This window comes from Camarhynchus parvulus, chromosome 29, assembly GCF_901933205.1.
Source record: "Camarhynchus parvulus chromosome 29, STF_HiC, whole genome shotgun sequence".
Classification (NCBI taxonomy): Eukaryota; Metazoa; Chordata; class Aves; order Passeriformes; family Thraupidae; genus Camarhynchus; species Camarhynchus parvulus.
In genome coordinates this window covers 1,343,804-1,369,697 of record NC_044599.1, presented here as the reverse complement: position 1 = coordinate 1,369,697, position 25,894 = coordinate 1,343,804, and the positions used below count along the sequence as shown (strand labels likewise).

The window sequence follows — 25,894 nt, the reverse complement described above, 5'->3', positions numbered from 1 at the left end:
CTGCAGGAACGTTGAATGTCTGAACCTGCTGCTGAGCAGCGGCGCCGACCTGCGGAGGAGGGACAAGTTCGGGAGGTGAGCGGGGACACCTGGGGACACCTGGGCGGGGACATCTCAGTGTCCCCAAATCCCAGAGCTGGGGTCACCTGGGGCCACCTGGTCTGGGACTTCCTGGTGTCCCCAAATCCCAAATTGGGGCCACCTGGGGACACCTGGGCGGGGACATCCTGGTGTCCCCAAATCCCAGAGACAGGGTTGGGGACATTTCTGGGTTCCTGAGGGCCACCAACGCTCCTGCCGGGGACACCCCCAGGTGCAGGTCCTGGCAGGGTCCCAAAGTGTCCTGGGAAGGTCCTGGAAGGGTCCCCAAAGTGTCCTCGAGGGTCCTGGCAGGGTTCTCGAGGTGTTCTGGGCTCCTACAGGTCCTGGAAGGGTTCTTGGAGTGTTCTGGGAGGGTCCTGGCAGGGTTTCCAGAATGTTCTGAGCTCCTGTTGGGTCCTGGAAGATCCCCAGGGTATCCTGGGCTCCTGGGGTATCCTGGGAGGGTCCTGGAAGGGTTCATGAGGTGTTCTGGGTCCTGGCAGGGTTCTGGGGGTATTCTGGGCACCTGCAGGTCCTGGCAGGGTTCTTGAGGTGTCCTGGGAGGGTCCTGGAAGGGTTTCCAGAATGTTCTGAGCTCCTGCTGGGTCCTGGCAGGGTGCTGGGGGTGTGCTGGGCTCCTGCAGGTCCTGGCAGGTGCGCAGGGCTCCGGGCGCGTTCCTGAGCCCTTTGTCCCCTGCCGTGTCCCCAGGACCCCCCTGCACTACGCGGCGGCCAACGGCAGCTACCAGTGCACGGTGACACTGGTGACAGCCGGGGCCACCGTCAACGAGGCCGACGGCAAAGGCTGCACGGCCCTGCACTACGCGGCTGCCTCGGACACCTACCGCAGGTGAGGGCACCGGGGCACTGGCACCGGCCACAGGTGGCACGGGGGGCACTGGCACCGGCCACAGGTGGCACCAGGGGGCATTGTCACCAGCCCTAGGTGGCACTGGGGGCATTGTCACCAGCCCTAGGTGGCACTGGGGGCACTGGCACCAGCCTGACATGGCACCTGAGGGCATTGTTACCAGCCTGAGGTGACACCAGGGGCACTGGCACAAATCCCAGGTGGCACCGGGGGCATTGTCACCAGCCCCAGGTGGCACTGGGGGCATTGTCACCAGCCCTAGGTGGTACTGGGGGCACTGGCACCGGCCACAGGTGGCACTGGGCGCACCTGGAGGGTGCCCTGGGAGCACTGTGGGCATTGTCACCAGCCCCAGGTGGCACTAATGGCACTGGCAGGGCACCCTGGCTCACCAGGGGCACTGTCACCAACCTCAGGTGTCACCTGGGGGCATTGTCACCAGCCTGACATGGCACCTGAGGGCATTGTTACCAGCCTGAGGTGGCACCTGGGGCACTGTGGGCACTATCACCAGCCTGAGGTGACACCTGGGAGCACTGGCACCAATCCCAGGTGGCACTGGGCGCACTGGCACCAGCCACAGGTGGCACTGGGGGTACTGTCACGAACCTCGGGTGTCACCTGGGGGCACTGGCACCAATCCCAGGTGGCACTGGGGGCACTGGCACCAATCCCAGGTGACACCTGGGGGCACTGGCACCAGCCCCAGGTGTCACCTGGGGGCACTGGCACCAATCCCAGGTGACACCTGGGGGCACTGGCACCAATCCCAGGTGACACCTGGGGGCACTGGCACCAGCCCCAGGTGGCACTGGGGGAGCAGCCAGGCACTGTCACCAGCCTGACATGACACCAGGGGTACTAGGGGCACTGTCACCAGCCTGAGGTGGCACTGGGAATGGCACTATGGGTGCTGTCACCAGCCTCAGGTGGCACTAATGGCACTGGGGGTGACACAGGGGTGGCACGCTGGGCACTGTCACCGACCCACAGTGGCACTGGTGGTGACACTGGGGGTGTCCCCATGGTCGCTGTCACTGACCCACAGTGGCACTGGTGGCACTGAGGGTGGCACAGGGGTGTCCCCGTGGGCACTGTCATTGTCCCCTGTCACCGTTGTCACCGCGGTGTCCCCACTGCAGAGCCGAGGCTCACTCAGGACCCAGCGAGGAGGAGCCCCTGAAGGAGTCGAGGCTGAAGGAGGCGTTCTTGTGAGTGCTGGGGAGGGACTGGGAGGGACTGGGATGGACTGGGAACAGACTGGGATTGAACTGGGATGGACTGGGATGGACTGGGAACAGACTGGGATTGAACTGGGATGGACTGGGATTAACTGGGAACAGACTGGGAATGGATTGGAGTGGACTAGGAACAGACTGGAATGGACTGGGATGGACTGGGATTGAACTGGGATGGACTGGGATTAACTGGGAACAGACTGGGATTGAACTGGGATAGACTGGGAAGGACTAGGATGGACTGGGATTAACTGCTATGGACTGGGATGGGCTGGGATGGACTGGAGTGGACTGGGAACAGACTGGGATGGACTGGGAGGGACTGGGAATTAACTGAGATTTAACTGGGATTAACTGGGAACAGACTGGGGTTAACTGGAAATGGATTTTGGGAATGGATTGGGATTTAACTGGGAATGAACTGGGGTTTAACTGGGAATTCCATGGGAATTAACTGGGAATGTGCTGGGAATTGTGCAGAAAATTTACTGAGGATTAATTGGGAATCTGCTGGGAATTTAATGGGATTTTACTGGGAATATTGCTGGGAATTTGATGGGAATGTTGCTGGGAATTTGATAGCAATTTTGCTGGGAATTTAATTTAATGGGAATTAGCTGGGATTTTTCTGGAATTTGCTGGGAACATACTAGAAATTTGCTGGGAATTTTGCTGGGAATTTAATGGGAATTTAATGGGAATTTTGCTGGGAATTGTTTACTGGGATATTACTGGGAAATTACTGGGATTTTACTGGGAATTTGATGGGAATTTACTGGGAATTTACTGGGAATTCTCTGGGAATATGCTAAAATTTACTGGGATTTTACTGGGAATATTGCTGAGAATTTGATAGCAATTTTGCTGAGATTTTTTCTGGGAATTTTACTGGGATTTTGCTGGGATTTTAATGGGAATTTACTGGGATTTTGCTGAGAATTCCTCTCTGCAGACCCTCAGGAGAGGAACCCCCTGCTCCTATTCCAGCCCAAACCCACCCTCCTCACTCCCAGCACCCACTGTGAGATTCTGAAACCATTCTGGTTAATTTTTGGGGTTTTTTCCCCAATTTTAGCTGTCTGGAATTCCTGCTGGACAACGGTGCTGACCCCTCCCTGCGGGACAAGCAGGGCTACACCGCCGTCCACTACGCGGCCGCCTACGGCAACCGGCAGAACCTCGAGCTGGTGAGGGCGCCAGGAGAGGGGAAATCAGCCCCAAAAATGGGGGAAAACACCTCCAGGAATGGGGGAAAATATCCCCAGGAATGGGGGAAAACACCACCAGAAATGGGGGAAAATCAGCCCAGCAATGAGGGGAAATCGTACAGGAAATGGGGAAAATCGCTCCCAGGAAATGGGGGGAAAACACCCCCAGAAATGGGGGAAAATCAGCCATGAAATGGGGGAAAACACCCCCAGGAAAGGGGGAAAATTGCTCCCAAGAAAGGGGGAAAAACACCCCCAGGAAAGGGGGAAATCACCCCCAGGAAAGAAGGAAAACACCACCAAGAATGGGGAAAACCACCCCCAGAAAATGGGGGAAAACACCTCCAAGAATGGGGGAAAAAATCCCCAGGAAAGGGGGAAAACCATGCAGGAAATAGGAGAAAATCATCGAGGAAAAGGGGGAGAATCGTTCCCGAGAAAGGGGGAAAAACACCCCAGAAATGGGGGGAAATAATCCAGAAAATGAGGGAAAATAATTAATAAAATAGGGGGAAATCACCCCCAGGAAAGGGGGAAAATCATCCAGGAAAAGGGGGAAAATCTCCCTGGGGAAAGGGGGGAAAAAAACCCCAGGAAAGGGGGAAAATCCCAAGTGGGAAGGAGAAGAAATCCCAACCAGGAAAGAGGGAAAATCTGAGCTGGAGAGAAAATTTGAGCTGGAAAACTCAAAAGTGAGAGAAAAGATGGGAATTCGAGTCAGGAAAAATGGGATTTTTTGGAATAGCCCATCCCAAATTTTTGGGGTTTTGGGATTGGGATTTTTGGAGTTTCTGGGGTTTGAGGGTCAGAGTTTTTGGAGTTTTTGGGGTTTCGAGGTTGGAATTTTGGGGCTTTTGGGGTCAGATTTTTTGGGGTTTTGGGTTGGAGTTTCTGAAGTTTTTGGGGTTTGAGGGTCAGAGTTTTTGGGGTTTTGGGTTGGGATTTTTTGGAGTTTTTGGGGTTTGAGGGTCAGAGTTTTTGGGGTTTTGGGTTGGGATTTTTTGGAGTTTTTGGGGTTTGAGGGTCAGAGTTTTTGGAGTTTTTGGGGTTTTGAGGTTGGAATTTTGGGGCTTTTGGGGTCAGAGTTTTTGGGGTTTTGGAATCGGGGGTTTTGGGGTTTGGGGGTTGGGATTTTTGGAGTTTTTGGGGTTTTGAGGTTGGAGTTTCTGAAGTTTTTGGGGTTTTGGGGTCGGAGTTTTGGGAGTTTTTGGGGTCAGAGTTTTTGGGGTTTTTGCCCTTCTGCAACTCAGGGTGGATTTGGGGAGCTCCGGGGTCAGCTCTGGATTTGGGGTTTTGTCCTTGCAGCTCCTGGAAATGTCCTTTAACTGCCTGGAGGATGTGGAAAGCACCGTTCCAGTCAGCCCTTTGCACTTAGCTGTGAGTGCCTGCGGGTCCTGGAAGGGTTCCTCAGGGGTTCTGGGCTCCTGCAGGTCCTGGAAGGGTTCTGGAGAGTCCTGGGAGGGTTCTGGAGAGTCCTGGGAGGGTTCTGGGGTGGCCTGGGATGGTCCTGGGAGGGTTCTGGTGGTGTCCTGGGCTCCTGCTGGGTCCTGGAAGGGTTCCTAAGGGTCCTGGAAGGGTTCTGGAGAGTCCTGGGAGGGTTCTGGGGTGGCCTGGGCTCCTGCTGGGTCCTGGAAGGGTTCCTAAGGGTCCTGGAAGGGTTCTTGGAATGTCCTGGCCTCCTACAGGTCCTGGAAGGGTTCCCACAGTGTCTTAGGAGGGTCCTGGAGAGATCCTGGAAGGGTTCCCACAGTCTTGGGAGGGTTCTGGAAGGGTTCTTGGGGTGTTCTGGGTTCTGGAAGGGTTCTGGAAGGGTTCTTGGGGTGTTCTGGGTTCTGGAAGGGTTCTGGAGGAGACATTTCTGGTGGGGACATTTCTGAGTGCTTAGGGGGTACTTTGGGGACACTTCTCAGTGCATGAGCGGGACATTTCTGGGTACCTGAGGGACATTTTGGGTACCTGAGGGACATTTTGGGTACTTGAAGGACACTTTGGGTACTTGAAGGACACTTTGGTTGCCTGGAGACATTTCTGGTTACCTGAGGGACACTTTGGATGCCTAAGGGACACTTTAGGTACCCAAGGGACACTTTGGGTACCTGAAGGACACTTTGGGTCGCTGGGTGACACTTTGACTACCCAAGGAACACTCCAGCTACCTGAGGGACACTCTGAGTACCTGGGGGACATTTCTGGTTACCTGAGGGACACTTTGGGTACCTCGGTGACACTTTGGGTACCCGAAGGACACTTTGGGTACCTAGGGGACATTTCTGGCTACCTGAGGGACACTTTGGGTACCTTGGGGACACTTTGGTTGTCTTGAGGAACCTGAGGGACATTCTGAGTACCTGAGGAACACTCCAGCTACCTGAGGAACGCTTCCACCTGCCCACCTGCGTGTCCCCTGTCCCCAGGCCTACAATGGTCACTGTGAAGCCCTCAAGGCTCTGGCTGAGACGCTGGTGAACCTGGACGTGCGGGACCACAAGGGCCGCACCGCGTTCTACCTGGCCACGGAGCGCGGCGCCAGCGAGTGCGTGCAGGTGCTCACCAGCCACGGCGCCTCCGCCCTGGTCAAGGAGAGGAAGAGGAAGTGGACGCCTCTCCACGCTGCAGGTGGCACCTGGCAGGGTTCCTCAGGGCTTCTGGGCTCCTGCAGGTCTTGGAAGGGTTCCCAAAGTGACTTGGGAGGGTTGTGGGAGGGTTCTCGGGATGTCCTGGGAGGGTTCTGGAATGTCCTGGGAGGGTTCTCAAGATGTCCTGGGAGGGTACCTGAGGGCTTCTGGGCTCCTGCAGGTCTTGGAAGGGTTCCCAAAGTGACTTGGGAGGGTTCTGGGAGGGTTCTCGGGATGTCCTGGGAGGGTTCTGGAATGTTCTGGGAGGGTTCCTCAGGGGTTCTGGGCTCCAGCAGGTCTTGGAAGGATTCCAAAAGTGACTTGGGAGGGTCCTGGGAGGGTTTTCAGGGTGTCCTGGAAGGATTCTGGAATGTCCTGGGAGGGTTCTCGGGGTGTTCTGGGTCCTGAGAGGGTTCTTGGTGTGTCCTGGGAGGGTTCCTGAGGAGTTCTGGGCTCCTACAGATCCTGAAAGCATTCCCAGAGTGTCTTGGGAGGGTCCTGGGAGGGCTCTGGAAGGGTCCTGGGAGGGCTCTGGGCTCCTGCAGCTCCTGGAGAGCCTTGGGAGGGTTCTCAGGGTGTCCTGGGCTCCTGCAGCTCCTGGAAGGGTTCCCGAAGTGTCCTGGGAGGGTTCCTGATGTGTTTTGGGTCCTGCAGGGGATGGGGATGGGGCCGTACAGAACCCAGAAACCCCAGGGGTTCATCCCCTTCCTGAGGGTTTGGGGGTTTCTGACTTGTCGTCCCTTTTTCCTTGTCCCTCGTCCTTATCCCCTTTGCTCATCTCTCTTTCCTTGTCTCTCTGCCTCATCTGTTTTCCTCATCCCTCTTCTGCTTCTCCGTCTTCTCCCTTTTCCTCCTCCCTTTTCCTCCTCCCTCTTTTCCCCATCCTTGTTTTTTTCGTCCCTTTTCTTTATCCCTCTTTTCCTTGTCTCTCATTTCCTCATCCCTTTTTTTCTCATCCCTCTTTACCTTGTCCCATTTTCCACCTCCCATTTTTCCTCCTCCCCTTTTCCACCTGCCATTTTCCACCTGCCTTTTCCTCCTCCCGTTTTCCTCCTCTCATTTTTCCTCCCTTTTCCTCCTCCCTTTTTCCACCTCCCTTTTTCTCATCCCTTTTCCTCCTCCGTTTTTCCTCCTCCGTTTTTCCTCCTCCCCTTTTCCTCCTCCGTTTCCCGTTCCTGTGCCCAGCTGCCAACGGGAACACGGATTCCCTGCACCTCCTGATCGACAGCGGCGAGCGGGCGGACATCACCGACGTCATGGACATCCACGGCCAGTGAGTGCCGCCAGGGCCACCAGAGCCACCAGTGCCACCAGGGCCACCTGGGACAGGCAGGGACACCTGGGACAGGCAGGGACACCTGCTGGAAGGTCCCAGCTTGAGATAAGAACCAAGGGAGATCCCTCAGCAACTCCAGCACGGCCAAAACGGGGTGGAATTTGGGATATTTGTTGAGTTAATTTGGTTTATTGGTGATGAAGTCATGGTGGGATCATGAGAAGGGAAAAGGTTCCAGAGGAGCTTCTCCTGACCCTTCCCAGCTCCTTCCTGACGCATGGGGGCTGTGCTCAGTCCATCCCACGTCCTCTGCACAAGAACCTGCCAGATTTTGCTGCTTAAATATCTTACCCCAGAGGTGCCACCACCATCCTGAGTGTCCTTCACCTCCATTTCTGTGTCCCTCACCACCACTCCCAATTGTCCCAACCCCTCCGGACTCTTGGTGGTCTCCATGAATTCTCCATCCCATCCCTTTCCCCTCCAGGCTCTTGGTGGGCTCTATAAATTCTCCATCCCCACCATCCCAACCCTCTATGTTCTTGGTGGGTTCCATGAATTCTCCATCCCAACCCTCCAGGTCCTTGGTGCTCTCCATGAATTCACCATCCCAACCCCTCCATGTTCTTGGCGTTCTCCATGAATTCTCCATCCCTTTCTTCTCCATGTTCTTGGCGGTCTCCACGAATTCACCATCCCAACCCCTCCAGACTCTTGGTGGTCTCCATGAATTCTCCGTCCCAAACCCCTCCATGTCCTTGGTGCTCTCCATTAATTCTCCATCCCTTTTCCCTCCATATTCTTGGTGGGTTCCATGAACTCTCCATCCCAACCCTCCAGGTCCTTGGTGCTCTCCATGAATTCACCATCCCAGCCCTCCATGTTCTTGGTGGTCTCCATGAATTCTCCATCCCAACCCCTCCAGGCTTTTGGTGCTCTCCATGAACTCTCCATCCCAACCCTCCATGTTCTTGGTGGTCTCCATGAATTCACCATCCCAGCCCTCCATGTTCTTGGTGGTCTCCATGAATTCACCATCCCAGCCCTCCATGTTCTTGGTGGTCTCCATGAATTCTCCATCCCAAACTTCTCCAGGTCCTTGGTGCTCTCCATGAATTCTCCATCCCAACCCCTCCAGACTCTTGGTGCTCTCCATGAATTCTCCATCCCTTTCTTCTCCATGTTCTTGGCGGTCTCCATGAACTCTCCATCCCAAACCCCTCCAGGTTTTTGGCGGTCTCCATGAAATCTCCATCCCAAACCCCTCCAGGTTTTTGGTGCTCTCCATGAATTCGCCATCCCAAACCCCTCCAGGTTTTTGGTGGTCTCCATGAATTCTCCATCCCAACCCCTCCAGACTCTTGGTGGTCTCCATGAATTCTCCATCCCTTTCTTCTCCATGTTCTTGGTGGTCTCCATGAACTCTCAACCTCCAGGCTTGTGTCTCCAAACTTCCATCCCAAACCCCTCCAGTAAAATCCTTTTGGTGGTCTCCATGAATCTCCATCCCAACCCCCAAACTCTTGTGGTTCAATTCTCCATCCCTTTCTCCATGTTCTTGGTTAACTCTCCATCCCAACCCTCCAGGCGGGTCTCCACTCCATCCCAAACCCCTCCAGGTTTTTGGTGCTCTCCATGAATTCTCCATCCCAAACCCCTCCAGGTTTTTGGTGGTCTCCATGAATTCTCCATCCCAACCCCTCCAGACTCTTGGTGGTCTCCATGAATTCTCCATCCCTTTCTTCTCCATGTTCTTGGTGGTCTCCATGAACTCTCCATCCCAACCCTCCAGGTCCTTGGTGGTCTCCATGAACTCTCCATCCCAAACCCCTCCAGGTCCTTGGTGCTCTCCATGAATTCTCCGCCTTTCCCCTTGCAGGACCCCTCTGATGCTGGCCATCATGAACGGCCACGTGGACTGTGTCCATCTCCTGCTGGACAAGGGCTCCACGGCCGACGCCGCCGACAAGAGGGGCCGGACCGCGCTGCACCGTGGGGTGAGTGGGGGGCCAGGGGGCTCCTGCTAGAGAGAGATAGATAGATAGATGGATAGATAGAGAGAGAGAGAGAGAGAGAGAGATAGAGAGATAGATAGATAGATAGATAGATAGATAGATAGATAGATAGATAGATAGATAGATAGTAGATAGATAGAGATAGATATAGAGATAGATATAGATATAGATACATAGATAGAGAGATAGATATAGAGATAGATATAGATATAGATATAGATATAGATATATAGATATAGATATTGATAGGTGTTGATAGATATAGATGTAGATAGATATAGATACAGATATAGATATAGATTAGATATAGATATATAGATTAGATATAGATATAGATATATAGATATAGATACAGATATATATAGATACAGATATAGATATATATTAGATATAGATATATAGATATAGATACAGACATAGATATAGATACAGATATAGATATATAGATATAGATATAGATATATAGATATAGATTAGATATAGATATATAGATATAGATACAAATATAGATATAGATACAGATATAGATATAGATTAGATATAGATATAGATATATAGATATAGATATATAGATATAGATATAGATATAGATTAGACACAGATATAGATACATAGATATAGATATAGATACAGATATAGATATATATTAGATATAGATATAGATATAGATATAGATATATAGATATAGATATAGATATAGATATAGATATAGATATAGATTAGATAGAGATAGAGATAGAGATAGAGATTAGATATAGATATTGATAGGTATTGATAGATGCAGATATAGATTAGATATAGTTATAGATATATATTAGATATAGATATATAGATAGAGATAGAGATATAGATATATTGAGATATATAGATATAGATATATATAGATATATATAGATATATATAAAGAGATCTACAGATACAGATATCTAGATATATATATATAAATAGCTATAGCTATAGATAAATATATAGACATATATAGATATCTATCTAGATAGATATGTGGATATATAGATATATATATATGTATAGATAGTTATATAGAGGTAGAGATAGAGATATAAAAAAATACAAAACACTAAAACCTGACACATCACCCTAAGACAGCAGAGAGTCTGGATAATATAAAAAATAATTTAAAAAAATATATAAAAATGTAAAAAATTAAAGCCTGACCCAGCACAGAATCTGGACGCCATAAAAGCTGCATTAACCCCTTGCTGGGCTGTGCCCCCAGGCAGTGACTGGCTGTGAGGATTGCCTGGCTGCCCTGCTGGACCACGATGTATCTGTATGGATATGGAAATGCAGAAATATATATATAGATATACAGATACAGATATATAGATATAGACATAAAAAATATAAAAAACTAAAGCCTGAGGCATCGCACTAAGCCAGCACAGAATCTGAAAAATATGAAAAACATAAAAAATATTAAAAATATAAAAATATAAATATAAAAATATATAAATATAAATATAAAAATATGTATACACATACATATAATAAATTTTTAAAAAATACATTGAAGAAGGCTGTCTCTGTGCCCTCAGGCAGTGACTGGCTGTGAGGACTGCCTGGCTGCCCTGCTGGACCATGATGTATCTGTATAGATATGGAGATATATAAAATATATAGATACAGATATATAGATAGATAGAGATAGAGATATATATAGATAGATAGAGATAGAGATATATATTGATATATAGATATATAGATATATAAAAATATAAAAAACTAAAGCCTGAGGCATCGCACTAAGCCAGCACAGAATCTGAAAAATATAAAAAACATTAAAAAATATTAAAAATAAAAATATAAATATATAAATATATAAACATATATACACATACGTATAATAAAATTTTTAACAAATCCGTTGAAGAGGGCTGTCTCTGTGCCCCCAGGCAGTGACTGGCTGTGAGGACTGCCTGGCTGCCCTGCTGGACCATGATGTGTCTGTATAGATATGGAGATATATAAAATATATAGATACAGATATATAGATAGATAGAGATAGAGATATATATTGATATATAGATATATAGATATATAGATATATAAAAATATAAAAAACTAAAGCCTGAGGCATCGCACTAAGCCAGCACAGAATCTGAAAAATATAAAAAACATTAAAAATATAAAAATATAAAAATATAAAAATATAAAAATATAAAAATAAAAATATACATACACATACATATAATAAAATTTTTAGCAAATTCATTGAAGAGGGCTGTCTCTGTGCCCGCAGGCTGTGACTGGCTGTGAGGACTGCCTGGCTGCCCTGCTGGACCACGATGCCTTCGTCCTGTGCCGGGACTTCAAGGGCCGCACCCCGATCCACTTCGCCTCGGCCTGCGGGCACCTGGAGGTGCTGCGGACGCTGCTGCGCGCGGCGCTCTCCACCGACCCGCTGGACGCCGTGGTGGACTACAGCGGCTACTCGCCCATGCACTGGGCCTCCTACAGTGGTGAGAGCCTGATCCGCTCCAAAATCCAAATGGTCCTCTTGTTCTTGTGGAGTTTTGGGGTTTTTTTGGGTTTTGGGGGCATTTTTATAGGGATTTTTTGGTGGTGTTTTTTTGGAGTCCGTGGTGGACAACAGCGGCTACTCGCCCATGCACTGGGCCTCCTACAGTGGTGAGAGCCTGATCCACTCCAAAATCCAAATGGTCCTTCTCACTTTTTGGGGTTTTTTTGGGGTGTTTTTGGGTTTTTGGGGCATTTTTTCTGGATTTTTTTCTGGTTTTTTGGGTCCGTGGTGGACTACAGCGGCTACTCGCCCATGCACTGGGCCTCCTACAGTGGTGAGACCCTGATCCGCTCCAAAATCCAAATGGTCCTCTTGTTCTTGTGGAGTTTTGGGGTTTTTTGGGTTTTGGGGGCATTTTATAGTTTTTGGTGGTTTTTTGGAGTCTGTGGTGGACAACAGCGGCTACTCGCCCATGCACTGGGCCTCCTACAGTGGTGAGAGCCTGATCCGCTCCAAAATCCAAATGGTCCTTCTCACTTTTTGGGGTTTTTTTGGGGTGTTTTTGGGTTTTTGGGGCATTTTTTCTGGATTTTTTTCTGGTTTTTTGGGTCCGTGGTGGACTACAGCGGCTACTCGCCCATGCACTGGGCCTCCTACAGTGGTGAGAGCCTGATCCGCTCCAAAATCCAAATGGTCCTCTTGTTCTTGTGGAGTTTTGGGGTTTTTTTGGGTTTTGGGGGCATTTTTATAGGGATTTTTTGGTGGTGTTTTTTTGGAGTCTGTGGTGGACAACAGCGGCTACTCGCCCATGCACTGGGCCTCCTACAGTGGTGAGAGCCTGATCCGCTCCAAAATCCAAATGGTCCTTCTCACTTTTTGGGGTTTTTTGGGGTGTTTTTGGGTTTTTGGGGCATTTTTTCTGGATTTTTTTCTGGTTTTTTGGGTCCGTGGTGGACTACAGCGCTGGCTACCCGCCCATGCACTGGGCCTCCTACAGTGATGAGACCCTGATCTGCTCCAAAGTCCAGCTGGTCCTTCTCACTTTTTGGGGTTTTTTTGAGTTTTTCTGTGTTTTGGGGTTTTTTTTCTGGGGTTTTTTGGGGTTTTGTTCTTTTTTTTTTTTCTGGGTTTTTTGGGGTTTTTCGGGGTTTTTTGGGTCCGTGGACTACAGCGGCTACTCACCCATGCACTGGGCCTCCTACAGTGGTGAGACCCTGATCCGCTCCAAAATCCAAATGGTTCTTCTCACTTTTTGGGGTTTTTTTGGGTTTTTTTGGGGGTTTTGGTTTGGTTTTTTTTTTTTTTCTGGATTTTTTCGGGGTATTTTGGGGTTTTTCGGGGTTTTTTGGGTCCGTGGACTGCAGCGGCTACTCACCCATGCACTGGGCCTCCTACAGTGGTGAGAGCCTGATCCACTCCAAAATCCAAATGGTTCTTCTCACTTTTTGGGGTTGTTTTGGAGTTTTTCTGGGTTTTGGGGTTGTTGCCAGCTTGGACTGGATGATCTGGGGGGGATTTTCCAGGATTTTGGGATTTTTGGGATTTAGGGAAAAGCTGCTCCAAGCTGCTGTTCCTGTCTCGCCAGGGCACGAAGATTGTCTTGAATTGTTACTTGAACACAACCCGTTTGCATACCTAGAAGGAAACCCCTTTACTCCATTGCACTGTGCAGTGTAAGTGACACCCCAAAATAATTCTGGGGTTTGGAGCCCCTGGGATGGGCTGAAAGGGGAATTTTACCTAAAAATAATTCTGGGGTTTGGAGCCCCAGGATGGGCTGAAAAGGGAATTTTACCCCAAAAATAATTCTGGGGTTTGGAGCCCTGGGATGGGCTGAAAAGGGGAATTTTACCCCAAAAATAATTCTGGGGTTTGGAGCCCCAGGATGGGCTGAAAGGGGAATTTTACCCCAAAATAATTCTGGGGTTTGGAGCCCCTGGGATGGGCTGAAAAGGAATTTTACCCCAAAATAATTCTGGGGTTTGGAGCCCCAGGATGGGCTGAAAAGGGAATTTTACCCCAAAATAATTCTGGGGTTTGGAGCCCCTGGGATGGGCTGAAAAGGGAATTTTACCCCAAAAATAATTCTGGGGTTTGGAGCCCCAGGATGGGCTGAAAAGGGAATTTTACCCCAAAATAATTCTGGGGTTTGGAGCCCCTGGGATGGGCTGAAAGGGGAATTTTACCTAAAAATAATTCTGGGGTTTGGAGCCCCTGGGATGGGCTGAAAAGGGGAATTTTACCCCAAAATAATTCTGGGGTTTGGAGCCCCTGGGATGGGCTGAAAAGGGGAATTTTACCCCCAAAATAATTCTGGGGTTTGGAGCCCCTGGGATGGGCTGAAAGGGGAATTTTACCTAAAAATAATTCTGGGGTTTGGAGCCCTGGGATGGGCTGAAAAGGGAATTTTACCCCAAAAATAATTCTGGGGTTTGGAGCCCCTGGGATGGGCTGAAAGGGGAATTTTACCCCAAAATAATTCTGGGGTTTGGAGCCCCAGGATGGGCTGAAAAGGGAATTTTACCCCAAAATAATTCTGGGGTTTGGAGCCCTGGGATGGGCTGAAAAGGGAATTTTACCCCCAAAAATAATTCTGGGGTTTGGAGCCCCTGGGATGGGCTGAAAAGGGAATTTTACCCCAAAAATAATTCTGGGGTTTGGAGCCCCAGGATGGGCTGAAAGGGGGAATTTTACCCCAAAATAATTCTGGGGTTTGGAGCCCCTGGGATGGGCTGAAAAGGAATTTTACCCCAAAATAATTCTGGGGTTTGGAGCCCCAGGATGGGCTGAAAAGGGAATTTTACCCCAAAATAATTCTGGGGTTTGGAGCCCCTGGGATGGGCTGAAAAGGGAATTTTACCCCAAAAATAATTCTGGGGTTTGGAGCCCCAGGATGGGCTGAAAAGGGAATTTTACCCCAAAATAATTCTGGGGTTTGGAGCCCCTGGGATGGGCTGAAAGGGGAATTTTACCTAAAAATAATTCTGGGGTTTGGAGCCCCTGGGATGGGCTGAAAAGGGGAATTTTTAACCCCAAAAATAATTCTGGGGTTTGGAGCCCCAGGATGGGCTGAAAAGGGGAATTTTACCCCAAAATAATTCTGGGGTTTGGAGCCCCTGGGATGGGCTGAAAAGGGGAATTTTACCCCAAAATAATTCTGGGGTTTGGAGCCCCTGGGATGGGCTGAAAGGGGAATTTTACCCCAAAAATAATTCTGGGGTTTGGAGCCCCTGGGATGGGCTGAAAGGGGAATTTTACCTAAAAATAATTCTGGGGTTTGGAGCCCCTGGGATGGGCTGAAAAGGGAATTTTACCCCCAAAATAATTCTGGGGTTTGGAGCCCCTGGGATGGGCTGAAAGGGGAATTTTACCCCAAAATAATTCTGGGGTTTGGAGCCCCAGGATGGGCTGAAAAGGGAATTTTACCCCAAAATAATTCTGGGGTTTGGAGCCCTGGGATGGGCTGAAAGGGGAATTTTACCCCAAAAATAATTCTGGGGTTTGGAGCCCCTGGGATGGGCTGAAAGGGGAATTTTACCCCAAAATAATTCTGGGGTTTGGAGCCCTGGGATGGGCTGAAAAGGGGAATTTTACCCCAAAAATAATTCTGGGGTTTGGAGCCCCTGGGATGGGCTGAAAAGGGGAATTTTACCCCAAAAATAATTCTGGGGTTTGGAGCCCCTGGGATGGGCTGAAAGGGGAATTTTACCTAAAAATAATTCTGGGGTTTGGAGCCCTGGGATGGGCTGAAAAGGGAATTTTACCCCAAAAATAATTCTGGGGTTTGGAGCCCCTGGGATGGGCTGAAAAGGGAATTTTACCCCAAAAATAATTCTGGGGTTTGGAGCCCCAGGATGGGCTGAAAAGGGAATTTTACCCCAAAATAATTCTGGGGTTTGGAGCCCCTGGGATGGGCTGAAAGGGGAATTTTACCTAAAAATAATTCTGGGGTTTGGAGCCCCTGGGATGGGCTGAAAAGGGGAATTTTACCCCAAAAATAATTCTGGGGTTTGGAGCCCCTGGGATGGGCTGAAAAGGGAATTTTACCCCAAAATAATTCTGGGGTTTGGAGCCCCTGGGATGGGCTGAAAAGGGAATTTTACCCCAAAATAATTCTGGGGTTTGGAGCCCCTGGGATGGGCTGAAAGGGAATTTTACCCCAAAATAATTCTGGGGTTTGGAGCCCCTGGGATGGGCTGAAAGGGAATTTTACCCCAAAATAATTCTGGGGTTTGGAGCCCCTGGGATGGGCTGAAAAGGGAATTTTACCCCAAAAATAATTCTGGGGTTTGGAGCCCTGGGATGGGCTGAAAGGGGAATTTTACCCCAAAATAATTCTGGGGTTTGGAGCCCTGGGATGGGCTGAAAAGGGAATTTTGCCCCAAAAATAATTCTGGGGTTTGGAGCCCTGGGATGGGCTGAAAGGGGAATTTTACCCCAAAATAATTCTGGGGTTTGGAGCCCCTGGGATGGGCTGAAAAGGGAATTTTACCCCAAAATAATTCTGGGGTTTGGAGCCCCAGGATGGGCTGAAAAGGGAATTTTACCCCAAAATAATTCTGGGGTTTGGAGCCCCTGGGATGGGCTGAAAGGGGAATTTTACCCCAAAAATAATTCCAACAATTCCAGGCCTTGGAGCTCCCAAAAGGGAAATTTTACCCCCAAAAATAATTCAAATAATTCCAGACCTTGGAGAGCCTCTTGGATGGGCTGAAAGGGGAATTTTACCTAAAAAGAATTCCAGGCGTTGGAGCCTCTGAGATGGTCTGAAAAGGGAATTTTACCCCAAAATAATTCTAATAATTCCCGACCTTGGAGCCTCCAAAAGGGGAATTTTACCCCAAATATCCTCAGGCCTTGGAGCCCCTGAAAGGGAAATTTTACCTAAAAATAATTCCAATTATTCCAGGCCTTGGAGCCTCCAAAAGGGGAATTTTACCCCAAAATAATTCCAATGATTCCAGGCCTTGGAGCCTCCAAAAGGAGAATTTTACCCCAAATATCCTCAGGCCTTGGATCCCCCAAAAGGGAAATTTCACCCCAAAATAATTCAAACAATTCCAGGCCTTGGAGCCCCCAAAAGGAGAATTTTACCCCAAATATCCTCAGGCCTTGGAGCCCCCAAAAGGGAAATTTCACCCCAAAATAATTCAAACAATTCCAGGCCTTGGAGACCCCAAAAAAGGGGAGTTTCACCCCAAATATCTGCAGTTCCTGGGCTGTTGTGCCCAGCCCTGCCCTGACCTCCCTTCTCCTCCTGTTCTCAGAATTAACAACCAGGACGGCACTGCTGAAATGCTGGTGGAAGCATTGGGTGCCAAGATTGTTAATAGCAGAGATGCCAAAGGAAGGTGAGCATTCGATGGTGTCTTTTCATTATTAATTTCTTAATATTGTAATTCATTAATATTTTAATTTATTAGTATTTTAATTTATTAAATTTACTTTTGTGATATTAATGTATTCGTATCTTTAATTTATTTTATTAATATTATTTATTAATAATTCGCTTAATTATTATAATAAGAATTGTGTATTTATTAAAATATTTTAATGATTTCTTAGTCATTTATTAGTAATTTTAATGTATTACAATAACTTCATTAATATCAATTTATTAATCATTTATTTGATGATTTAATTTTTATTATAAGGATTGTGTATTTATTAAAAGAGCCCAGCAGGGCTGCACCCAAGATGGATCAGAGTCACGAGGTTTTGATAGAATTATAAAATTATTTATAATATAAATAAATAAATAAATAAAGTTGATAAATAAATATATTACAAATATATATATATATTATCCATTTATTTATTTATACAGGCGATTTACTTATTTATTATACTTACTTATAGAAAGGACATTATTTATTTTTTATTTATTTATACTTTTCAGTCCCTGAGGCTGTAGGTGGTGCCTTGGGAGGCTCCTGGAACAGACACAGACAGAATTAAAGGATTAAATTTTGTAATTTTTAATTGAATTTATTAAAAGGATTCACCTTGGGCAGTATAATAGCCTGGCCAAGACTACACCCAAGATGTATGAATAATATGAATATTATGAAAATGTGAAAGTTAAAACTTAAGGCATCACCACGCCCATTGAGAAAATACAAAATGTATTAAATAATTTTTTAAATATAATAAAATAAAATAAAAATGAAATAAAAATCAATTTTTTTTAAATATGAAATAAAAATATATTTTAAAAATATGACATGAAAATATGAATATTATGAAAATACGAGCATCACCATCCCCACGGATAAAATACAAAATTTATTAAATAAAAATTTTAAAAATAGAATAAAATAGAATAAAATAAAATAAATGAAATAAAAATATGACTATTTTAAAAGGATGAAATAAAAATACTAATATGAAAATACGAACTCAAAAAATATGAATATTATGAAAAGATGAACTAAAAAAAAAGAATACTGTGAAAATATAAAAACTGACTCTTTAAGCATCACCCCCTCCTCCTCCCTGCCCCTGGATTTTGATGGATTTTGATGGATTTTGGTGGATTTTGATGGATTTTGATGGATTTTGGTGGATTTTGGTGGATTTTGATGGATTTTGGTGGATTTTGGTGGATTTTGCCCCCCAGGACCCCCCTTCACGCTGCTGCCTTCGCAGACAACGTCCGTGGTTTACAGCTGCTGCTGCGCCACCAGGCCCAGGTGGACTCGGCCGACAAAATGGGCAGGACCCCCCTGATGGTGGCATCGGAGAATGGGCACACGGCGGCACTGGGTGGGTACTGAGGGTGGCACTGGATGGGTACCAAGGGTGGCACTGGGTGGGTACTGATAGTGGCACTGGGTGGGTACTGAGGGTGGCATTGGGTTGGTACTGAGGGTGGCACTGGATGGGTACTGAGGGTGGCACTGGGTGGGTACCGAGGGTGGCACTGGGTTGGTACCAAGGGTGGCACTGGGTGGGTACCGAGGGTGGCACTGGAGAACGGGCACACGGCGGCACTGGGTGGGTACCGAGGGTGGCACTGGGTGGGTACTGAGGGTGGCACTGGGTGGGTACTGAGGGTGGCATCAGAGAACGGGCACGCCGCGCACTGGGTGGGTACTGATGGTGGCACTGGGTGGGTACTGATGGTGGCATCAGAGAATGGGCACATGGTGGCACTGGGTGGGTACCGAGGGTGGCACTGGGTTGGTACTGATGGTGGCATCAGAGAATGGGCACATGGTGGCACTGGGTGGGTACCGAGGGTGGCACTGGGTTGGTACCAAGGGTGGCACTGGGTTGGTACTGATGGTGGCATCAGAGAATGGGCACATGGTGGCACTGGGTGGGTACTGCGGGTGGCACTGGGTTGGTACTGAGGGTGGCACTGGGTGGGTACTGAAGGTGGCACTGGGTGGGTACTGATGGTGGCACTGGGTGGGTACTGAGGGTGGCACTGGATGGGTACTGAGGGTGGCATCAGAGAACGGGCACACGGCGGCACTGGGTGGGTACTGATGGTGGCACTGGGTGGGTACTGATAGTGGCACTGGGTGGGTACTGAGGGTGGCACTGGGTGGGTACCGAGGGTGGCACTGGGTGGGTACTGAAGGTGGCATCAGAGAACGGGCACACGGCGGCACTGGGTGGGTACTGATGGTGGCACTGGGTGGGTACCGAGGGTGGCACTGGGTGGGTACTGAGGGTGGCACTGGGTGGGTACTGAGGGTGGCATTGGGTTGGTACTGAGGGTGGCACTGGATGGGTACCGAGGGTGGCACTGGAGAACGGGCACACGGCGGCACTGGGTGGGTACCGAGGGTGGCACTGGGTGGGTACTGAGGGTGGCACTGGGTGGGTACTGAGGGTGGCATCAGAGAACGGGCACACGGCGGCACTGGGTGGGTACTGATGGTGGCACTGGGTGGGTACTGATGGTGGCATCAGAGAATGGGCACATGGTGGCACTGGGTGGGTACCGAGGGTGGCACTGGGTTGGTACCAAGGGTGGCACTGGGTTGGTACTGATGGTGGCATCAGAGAATGGGCACATGGTGGCACTGGGTTGGTACTGCGGGTGGCACTGGGTTGGTACTGAGGGTGGCACTGGGTGGGTACTGAAGGTGGCACTGGGTGGGTACTGATGGTGGCACTGGGTGGGTACTGAGGGTGGCACTGGGTGGGTACTGATGGTGGCACTGGGTGGGTACTGAAGGTGGCACTGGGTGGGTACCGAGGGTGGCACTGGGTTGGTACCGAGGGTGGCACTGGGTGGGTACTGAGGGTGGCACTGGGTTGGTACTGAGGGTGGCACTGGGTGGGTACTGAAGGTGGCACTGGGTTGGTACCGAGGGTGGCACTGGGTGGGTACTGCGGGTGGCACTGGGTGGGTACTGAGGGTGGCACTGGGTGGGTACCGAGGGTGGCACTGGGTTGGTACTGAGGGTGGCATCAGAGAACGGGCACACGGCGGCACTGGGTGGGTACCGAGGGTGGCACTGGGTGGGTACTGAGGGTGGCACTGGGTGGGTACTGATGGTGGCACTGGGTGGGTACCGAGGGTGGCACTGGGTGGGTACCAAGGGTTTGGGATTCTGCTTCTGCCCCTGGGGAGGGATTGAAGGGCTTGAGATGAGAGTTCATGCTCAGACTCAGGTGTTTATTATATCTATGTTACAATAGTTCACATTCAGACTGAGGTGTTTATTATTTATCTGTGTTACAATTTCACATTCAGACCCAGCTGTTTATTATATCCTTGTTAGGATAGTTCACGTTCAGACTCAGCTGTTTATTATTTATTATGTTAGGCTATTTCACATTCATACTTAGGTGTTTATTATATCTATATTACAATATTTCACATTCAGACTCAAATATTTATCATTTCTTACATGTGTTATGCTATTTCACATTCAGACCCAGCTGTTTATTATTTTTTATCCACAGTCTCACAGCAGCTAAAGCCTGAGTCACCTTGTTATGAATCTCAGAACTACAGCCTAAAGCAGCACAAAATCTGAAAAATAAAGATATAAAATATATAAAATATAAAAATATATAATATATATATAAAATATATATATATGTATATAAACCTGAGGCATCATGCCATGAATCTCACAACTACAGCCTATAGCAGCACAAAATCTGAAAAAGAAATATATAAAATATAAAAAAATATATATAAAAACCTGAGGCATCAGGGTGCTGCTCCTCCCAGAGCTGTCCCCTCTCCTGGCTGGCACTGGGGACATTTTTTGCCTCTTCCTCACCAGTTCTTCTCCTCCTCCTCCTCCTCCTTGCAGAGTTCCTGCTGTTCCAAGCAAAAGCAAATATTACTGTGCTGGATGTCAACAAGAACACAGCTCTTCACCTGGCCTGCAGCAAGGTGGGACATGGGGCTGGCCTGGGTGGCACCTCTGGGACACCTCGGTGTCCTCCTGGGCCGTGGGGGCAACCAGAGCCTTGTGGTCACTTTGTCCAAGCCATGGTGGTCACTTTGTCCAAGCCATGGTGGTCACTCCCATCCCATGGTGGCACCCAGAGCCTTGTGGTCACTTTGTCCAAGCCATGGTGGTCACTCCCAATCTATGGTGGTCACTTTGTCCATTCCATGATGGTCGCTCCCATCCCGTGGTGGCAACCAGAGGCTTGTGGCCAGTTTTTCCATTCCATGGTGGAAATCAGAGCCTTGTGGTCACTTTGTCCAAGCCATGGTGGTCACTCCCATCCCATGGTGGCACCCAGAGCCTTGTGGTCACTTTGTCCAAGCCATGGTGGTCACTTTGTCCAAGCCGTGACAGTCATTTGTCCAACCCATGGTGGTCACTCCAAGCCGTGGTGACAACCAAAGGCTTGTGGTCACTTTGTCCAAGCCATGGTGGTCACTTTGTCCAAGCCATGGTGGTCACTTTGTCCAAGCCATGGTGGTCACTCCCATCCCATGGTGGCACCCAGAGCCTTGTGGTCACTTTGTCCAAGCCATGGTGGTCACTTTGTCCAAGCCATGGTGGTCACTCCCAATCTATGGTGGTCACTTTGTCCAAGCCATGGTGGTCACTCCCAAGCCATGGTGGCACCCAGAGCCTTGTGGTCACTTTGTCCATTCCATGGTGGCACCCAGAGGTTTGTGGTCACTCTGTCCATGCCGAGGAGGGGAAGGTGGAGGGCCAGCAGGTGCCAGGGTGACCTGGAGGAGGAGGACAGTTCAGGAGATGGTTCTCCTGCCCTGAATGTCCCCGTGTGTCCCCAGGGCCATGAAAAGTGTGCCTTGTTGATCCTGGGGGAAACCCAAGACCTTGGCCTTATCAATGCAAGTAACAGTGCTCTGCAGATGTGAGTGTTTGCACAGCTGGGAATGGGGGAACTGGGAATGGGGGAAAATGGGGGGACTGGGAGTGGGGCAAGAACTGGGAATGGGGGGAACTGGGGAATGTGGGAGTGGGGGAAAACTGGGAATTGTGTGAACAGGTGAGCCCGCCCTTGAACCCACTCAAAGATGTTGGCACGGGGGGTTCTGTGGGGTTTGGGGTGGGATTTTGTGGCAGGGTTTTGTGGTGGGACTTTGAGTGGATTTTAGGGTGGTATTTAGGGCGGCGTTTAGGGGCTGTAACGCTTTCCCCCTCCCCAGGCCGCTGCACATCGCGGCGCGGAACGGCCTGGCCTCGGTGGTGCAGGCCCTGCTCAGCCGCGGGGCCACCGTGCTGGCTGTGGATGAAGAAGGTGAGGGTGAGTGTGAGTGAGTGTGTGGGTGTGAGTGTGAGTGTGTGTGGGTGTGAGTGTGAGTGTGTGTGTGAGTGTGAGTGTGAGTGTGCGTGTTGCTGACTGCCTAGCACTGATCCTCTCCACCATGAAACCTTTCAGAACCCCCACAATCCCCCCAGTCCTACACCCCATTCCATGAGCCCACATCCCCACCACCCCACACCCCCAGAATCCCACACCTCACCCTCACAACCGCTCACCCCTCACGGCTCCCTGGTTCCCTCAGGTCACACCCCATCCCACACTCCATCCTACAACCCCACACCCCACACCCCTACAATCCCCTAATCCCACAGCCCCACACCCCTACAATCCCACACCCCACAGCCCCACACCCCACAGCCCCACACCCCTACAATCCCCTAATCCCACAGCCCCACACCCTCACACCGCTCACCCCTCACGGCTCCCTGTGTCCCTCAGGTCACACCCCATCCCACACCCGTCCTACAACCCCACACCCCACACCCCTACAATCCCACACCCCACAGCCCCACACCCCTACAATCCCCTAATCCCACAGCCCCACACCCTCACACCGCTCACCCCTCACGGCTCCCTGTGTCCCTCAGGTCACACCCCAGCCCTGGCGTGCGCCCCCAACAAGGACGTTGCCGACTGCCTGGCACTGATCCTCTCCACCATGAAGCCTTTCCCGCCCAAGGACGCGCTCGGCTCCTTCAGCCTCAGCCTCCTCACGAACTGCGGCATCGCGGCCAAGGCGGCGGCGGCGGCGGCCTGCGGGGCCCTCCCGGTGCCGGTGCCGGCCTGCGGGGCCCTCCCGGTACCGGGCGCAGGGGCCCTCCCGGTGCCGGCCCGCGGGGCCCTCCCGGTGCCGGTGCCGGCGTGCGGGGCCCTCCCGAACGGCTCCTCCTGCCCCTACTCCAAGGAACGCCACAGCGCCATCGGCCTGGACGGCTGCTACTCGGAGTGACCTCCTCCTCCTCCCTCCCCCGGCCACGGGTGACCTGATATCTTTATTCTATTTATTTAGAAATTCTATAAATATAGGGCACTTTAAAGGAGAACAAGACCGGGCGGGCCCAGTGCGGGGTGGGTGAGGGTGGGTGGAGGGGTGAGGCCGAGAGTTCGGGGTTTGTGTGGTTCCAGTGGGGTCAGAGCGGTGCCAGGCTCGGTCCCTGTGCCCAGCCTGGGTGGGCAGGGCCTGGAGGGGCAGGGTTTGGGCTGGCACGTTCCTGGTGCCCTCCCAACCTTCCCTGGCTGGCAGGATTGGGGCTGGCACATCCCCAGTCCCATTCCCTGTGCCCTGGATGGGCAGGAGGTGGAGGGGCAGGATTTGGGCTGGCACTTTCCTGGCATGGAAGGGGCAGGATTTGGGCTGGCATGTTCCTGGTACCCTCCCAAACCTTTCTTTGGGCTGGCAGGATTTGGGCTGGCAGGATTTGGGCTGGCAGGATTTGGGCTGGCAGGACTTGGGCTGGCATGTTCCTGGTGCCCTCCCAATCCTGCCTGACTGGCAGCAGCTGGAAGGGGCAAGATTTAGGCTGGCAGGATTTGGGCTGGCAGGATTTGGGCTGGCACTTTCCTGGCATGGAAGGGGCAGGATTTGGGCTGGCATGTTCCTGGTGCCCTCCCAAACCTTTCTTTGGGCTGGCAGGATTTGGGCTGGCAGGACTTGGGCTGGCACTTTCCTGGCATGGAAGGGGCAGGATTTGGGCTGGCATGTTCCTGGTGCCCTCCCAAACCTTTCTGGCTGGCAGCAGCTGGAAGGGGCAAGATTTAGGCTGGCAGGATTTGGGCTGGCACGTTCCTGGTACCCTCCCAAACCTTTCTTTGGGCTGGCACACCCCTGGCATGGAAGGGGCAGGATTTGGGCTGGCACAAGTCAGGTTCTGTTGGATTTTTCCCTTTGGAGTTGATGGGAGCCGTTTCCTCCCCTGCATTCTTGTTTCCTTGCCTGGGTTTTTGTTTCCCTCCTGGCATCTTTGTTTCATTCCTTGTGTTTTATGTTTCCTTCCCAATCGTTTTGTTTCCTTCCCAGCGTTTTTGTTTCGCTCCCAACATTTTTGTTTCATTCTCCGTGTTACTGTTTAATTCCCTTTTTTTTTTTTTGTTTCATTCCTGGTATTTCCTTCCCAACATTTTTGTTTCATTCCCAGAGTTTTATTTCATTCCCAACATTTCCTTCCCAAAGTTTTTTGTTTCCTTCCCAACATTTTTGTTTCTTTCCCAATGTTTCATTCCTGGTGTTTCATTCCCAGAATTTTGTTTCCTTCCCAATTTCTTTTTTATTTCCTTCCTGGCATTTTTGTTTCATTCCTGGTGTTTCCTTCCTAACATTTTTGTTCCCTTCCCAGAATTTTTTGTTCCCTTCCCAACGGAACAAAATTTCATTTCGGTTTTCATTTCATTTCGTTTCCCTCCAGGAATTTCCTCCCATTTCCACCCCCTGTGCTCAGCTGGGATCACAACAAACCCGAACTCTTGGCCAGGGTGGGAATTTGGGAATTTCTTTGGGGATTTTGGGGATTTACGTCCAGCCAGGGTGGGAAAATCTCCCCTCTCCTCTCCTCGTGCCCCCCCCCCAAAAAAAAACACTTGAAAAAACCCCAAATCTACTGTACCTGGCACACTAAAAACCCTTTGGCAGCTGATTTTAGGGAAAATGAAACGGGTGCCCCACTGGAGCCTCCTCCCCACACCAGGCACTTTAGGGATTCTGTTGGTTTTTCATTTTTTAGGGTTTTTTCCCCTCTTTTTACCAATTTCTCACCTCCTAAAAATTGCTTTTTTTTCCCCCCTTTGCTTTGTGTGACCATTTCCATGACAGAGTCAGTGTTGCTTGCTTGCTTGGTTGATTGTTTATTTTTTTTTTTCTTAAAAAAAAGAGAATTATTTCTAGAGAAACGAGCATTTACCCTTTAAAAAAAACCAACAAAAACCATTTAAAAAAATTCTAATTCAACATTTTAGCCTTTCCTAAGGAAACAAATGCACTTGCAAGTCCTTTTTCACAACCCTGTGTTGATTTTTTTTTTATTTTATTTTGGGATTCAGCATCCTGACAGCTTTTGTGGACGTGAGTGGGATCTTTGTTTTTTGGGTTTTTTCTCATTTTTCATTTGAATTTTCATTTTTTGCCAATCCTGGTTATGCTGCAGGTTCGAAGCATCCGAGAATTTTGCACTGTTGGGGTTTTTTGGGTTTTTTTTTTGGTTGGTTTTTTCTTCTGAATTACTGTAACAACATCAAAAAACAAAATTTTCCCTCCTTCCCACGAATCTGTTCAAGCCAAAGATGGGATGCAGAGAGGAAGGGGCAGCAAAATTCCAGGAATTTCAGGAATTTGGGGAATTTCAGGAATCTCCAAGCTCCTCACCCCATAGAAAAGGGCATTTCTAGAA

At 49.6% G+C, this 25,894-nt stretch overlaps 1 protein-coding gene across 2 annotated transcripts in view; it reads left to right on the top strand.

Annotated features, from left to right (window-relative positions):
* Positions 1-23,580, top strand: part of ANKRD52 (ankyrin repeat domain 52) — a 41,461-nt gene extending 17,881 nt beyond the window's left edge. Inside the window, exons 13-28 of one of the 2 annotated variants that reach the window (XM_030967263.1) lie at positions 7-75; positions 791-931; positions 2,095-2,163; positions 3,266-3,377; positions 4,704-4,775; positions 5,813-6,014; positions 7,199-7,286; positions 9,169-9,286; positions 11,565-11,784; positions 13,372-13,459; positions 17,054-17,137; positions 18,406-18,551; positions 21,071-21,153; positions 22,018-22,100; positions 22,396-22,487; positions 23,102-23,580. In XM_030967263.1, the coding sequence (XP_030823123.1) occupies positions 7-75; positions 791-931; positions 2,095-2,163; positions 3,266-3,377; positions 4,704-4,775; positions 5,813-6,014; positions 7,199-7,286; positions 9,169-9,286; positions 11,565-11,784; positions 13,372-13,459; positions 17,054-17,137; positions 18,406-18,551; positions 21,071-21,153; positions 22,018-22,100; positions 22,396-22,487; positions 23,102-23,463 (2,029 nt within the window). In that variant the 3' untranslated portion in view covers positions 23,464-23,580. Of the gene's footprint in view, positions 1-6; positions 76-790; positions 932-2,094; positions 2,164-3,265; positions 3,378-4,703; positions 4,776-5,812; positions 6,015-7,198; positions 7,287-9,168; positions 9,287-11,564; positions 11,785-13,371; positions 13,460-17,053; positions 17,138-18,405; positions 18,552-21,070; positions 21,154-22,017; positions 22,101-22,395; positions 22,494-23,101 lie in introns of both variants that reach the window. The other variant, XM_030967262.1, reaches the window with a different exon arrangement.
* The last annotated feature ends 2,314 nt before the right edge of the window (positions 23,581-25,894 follow it).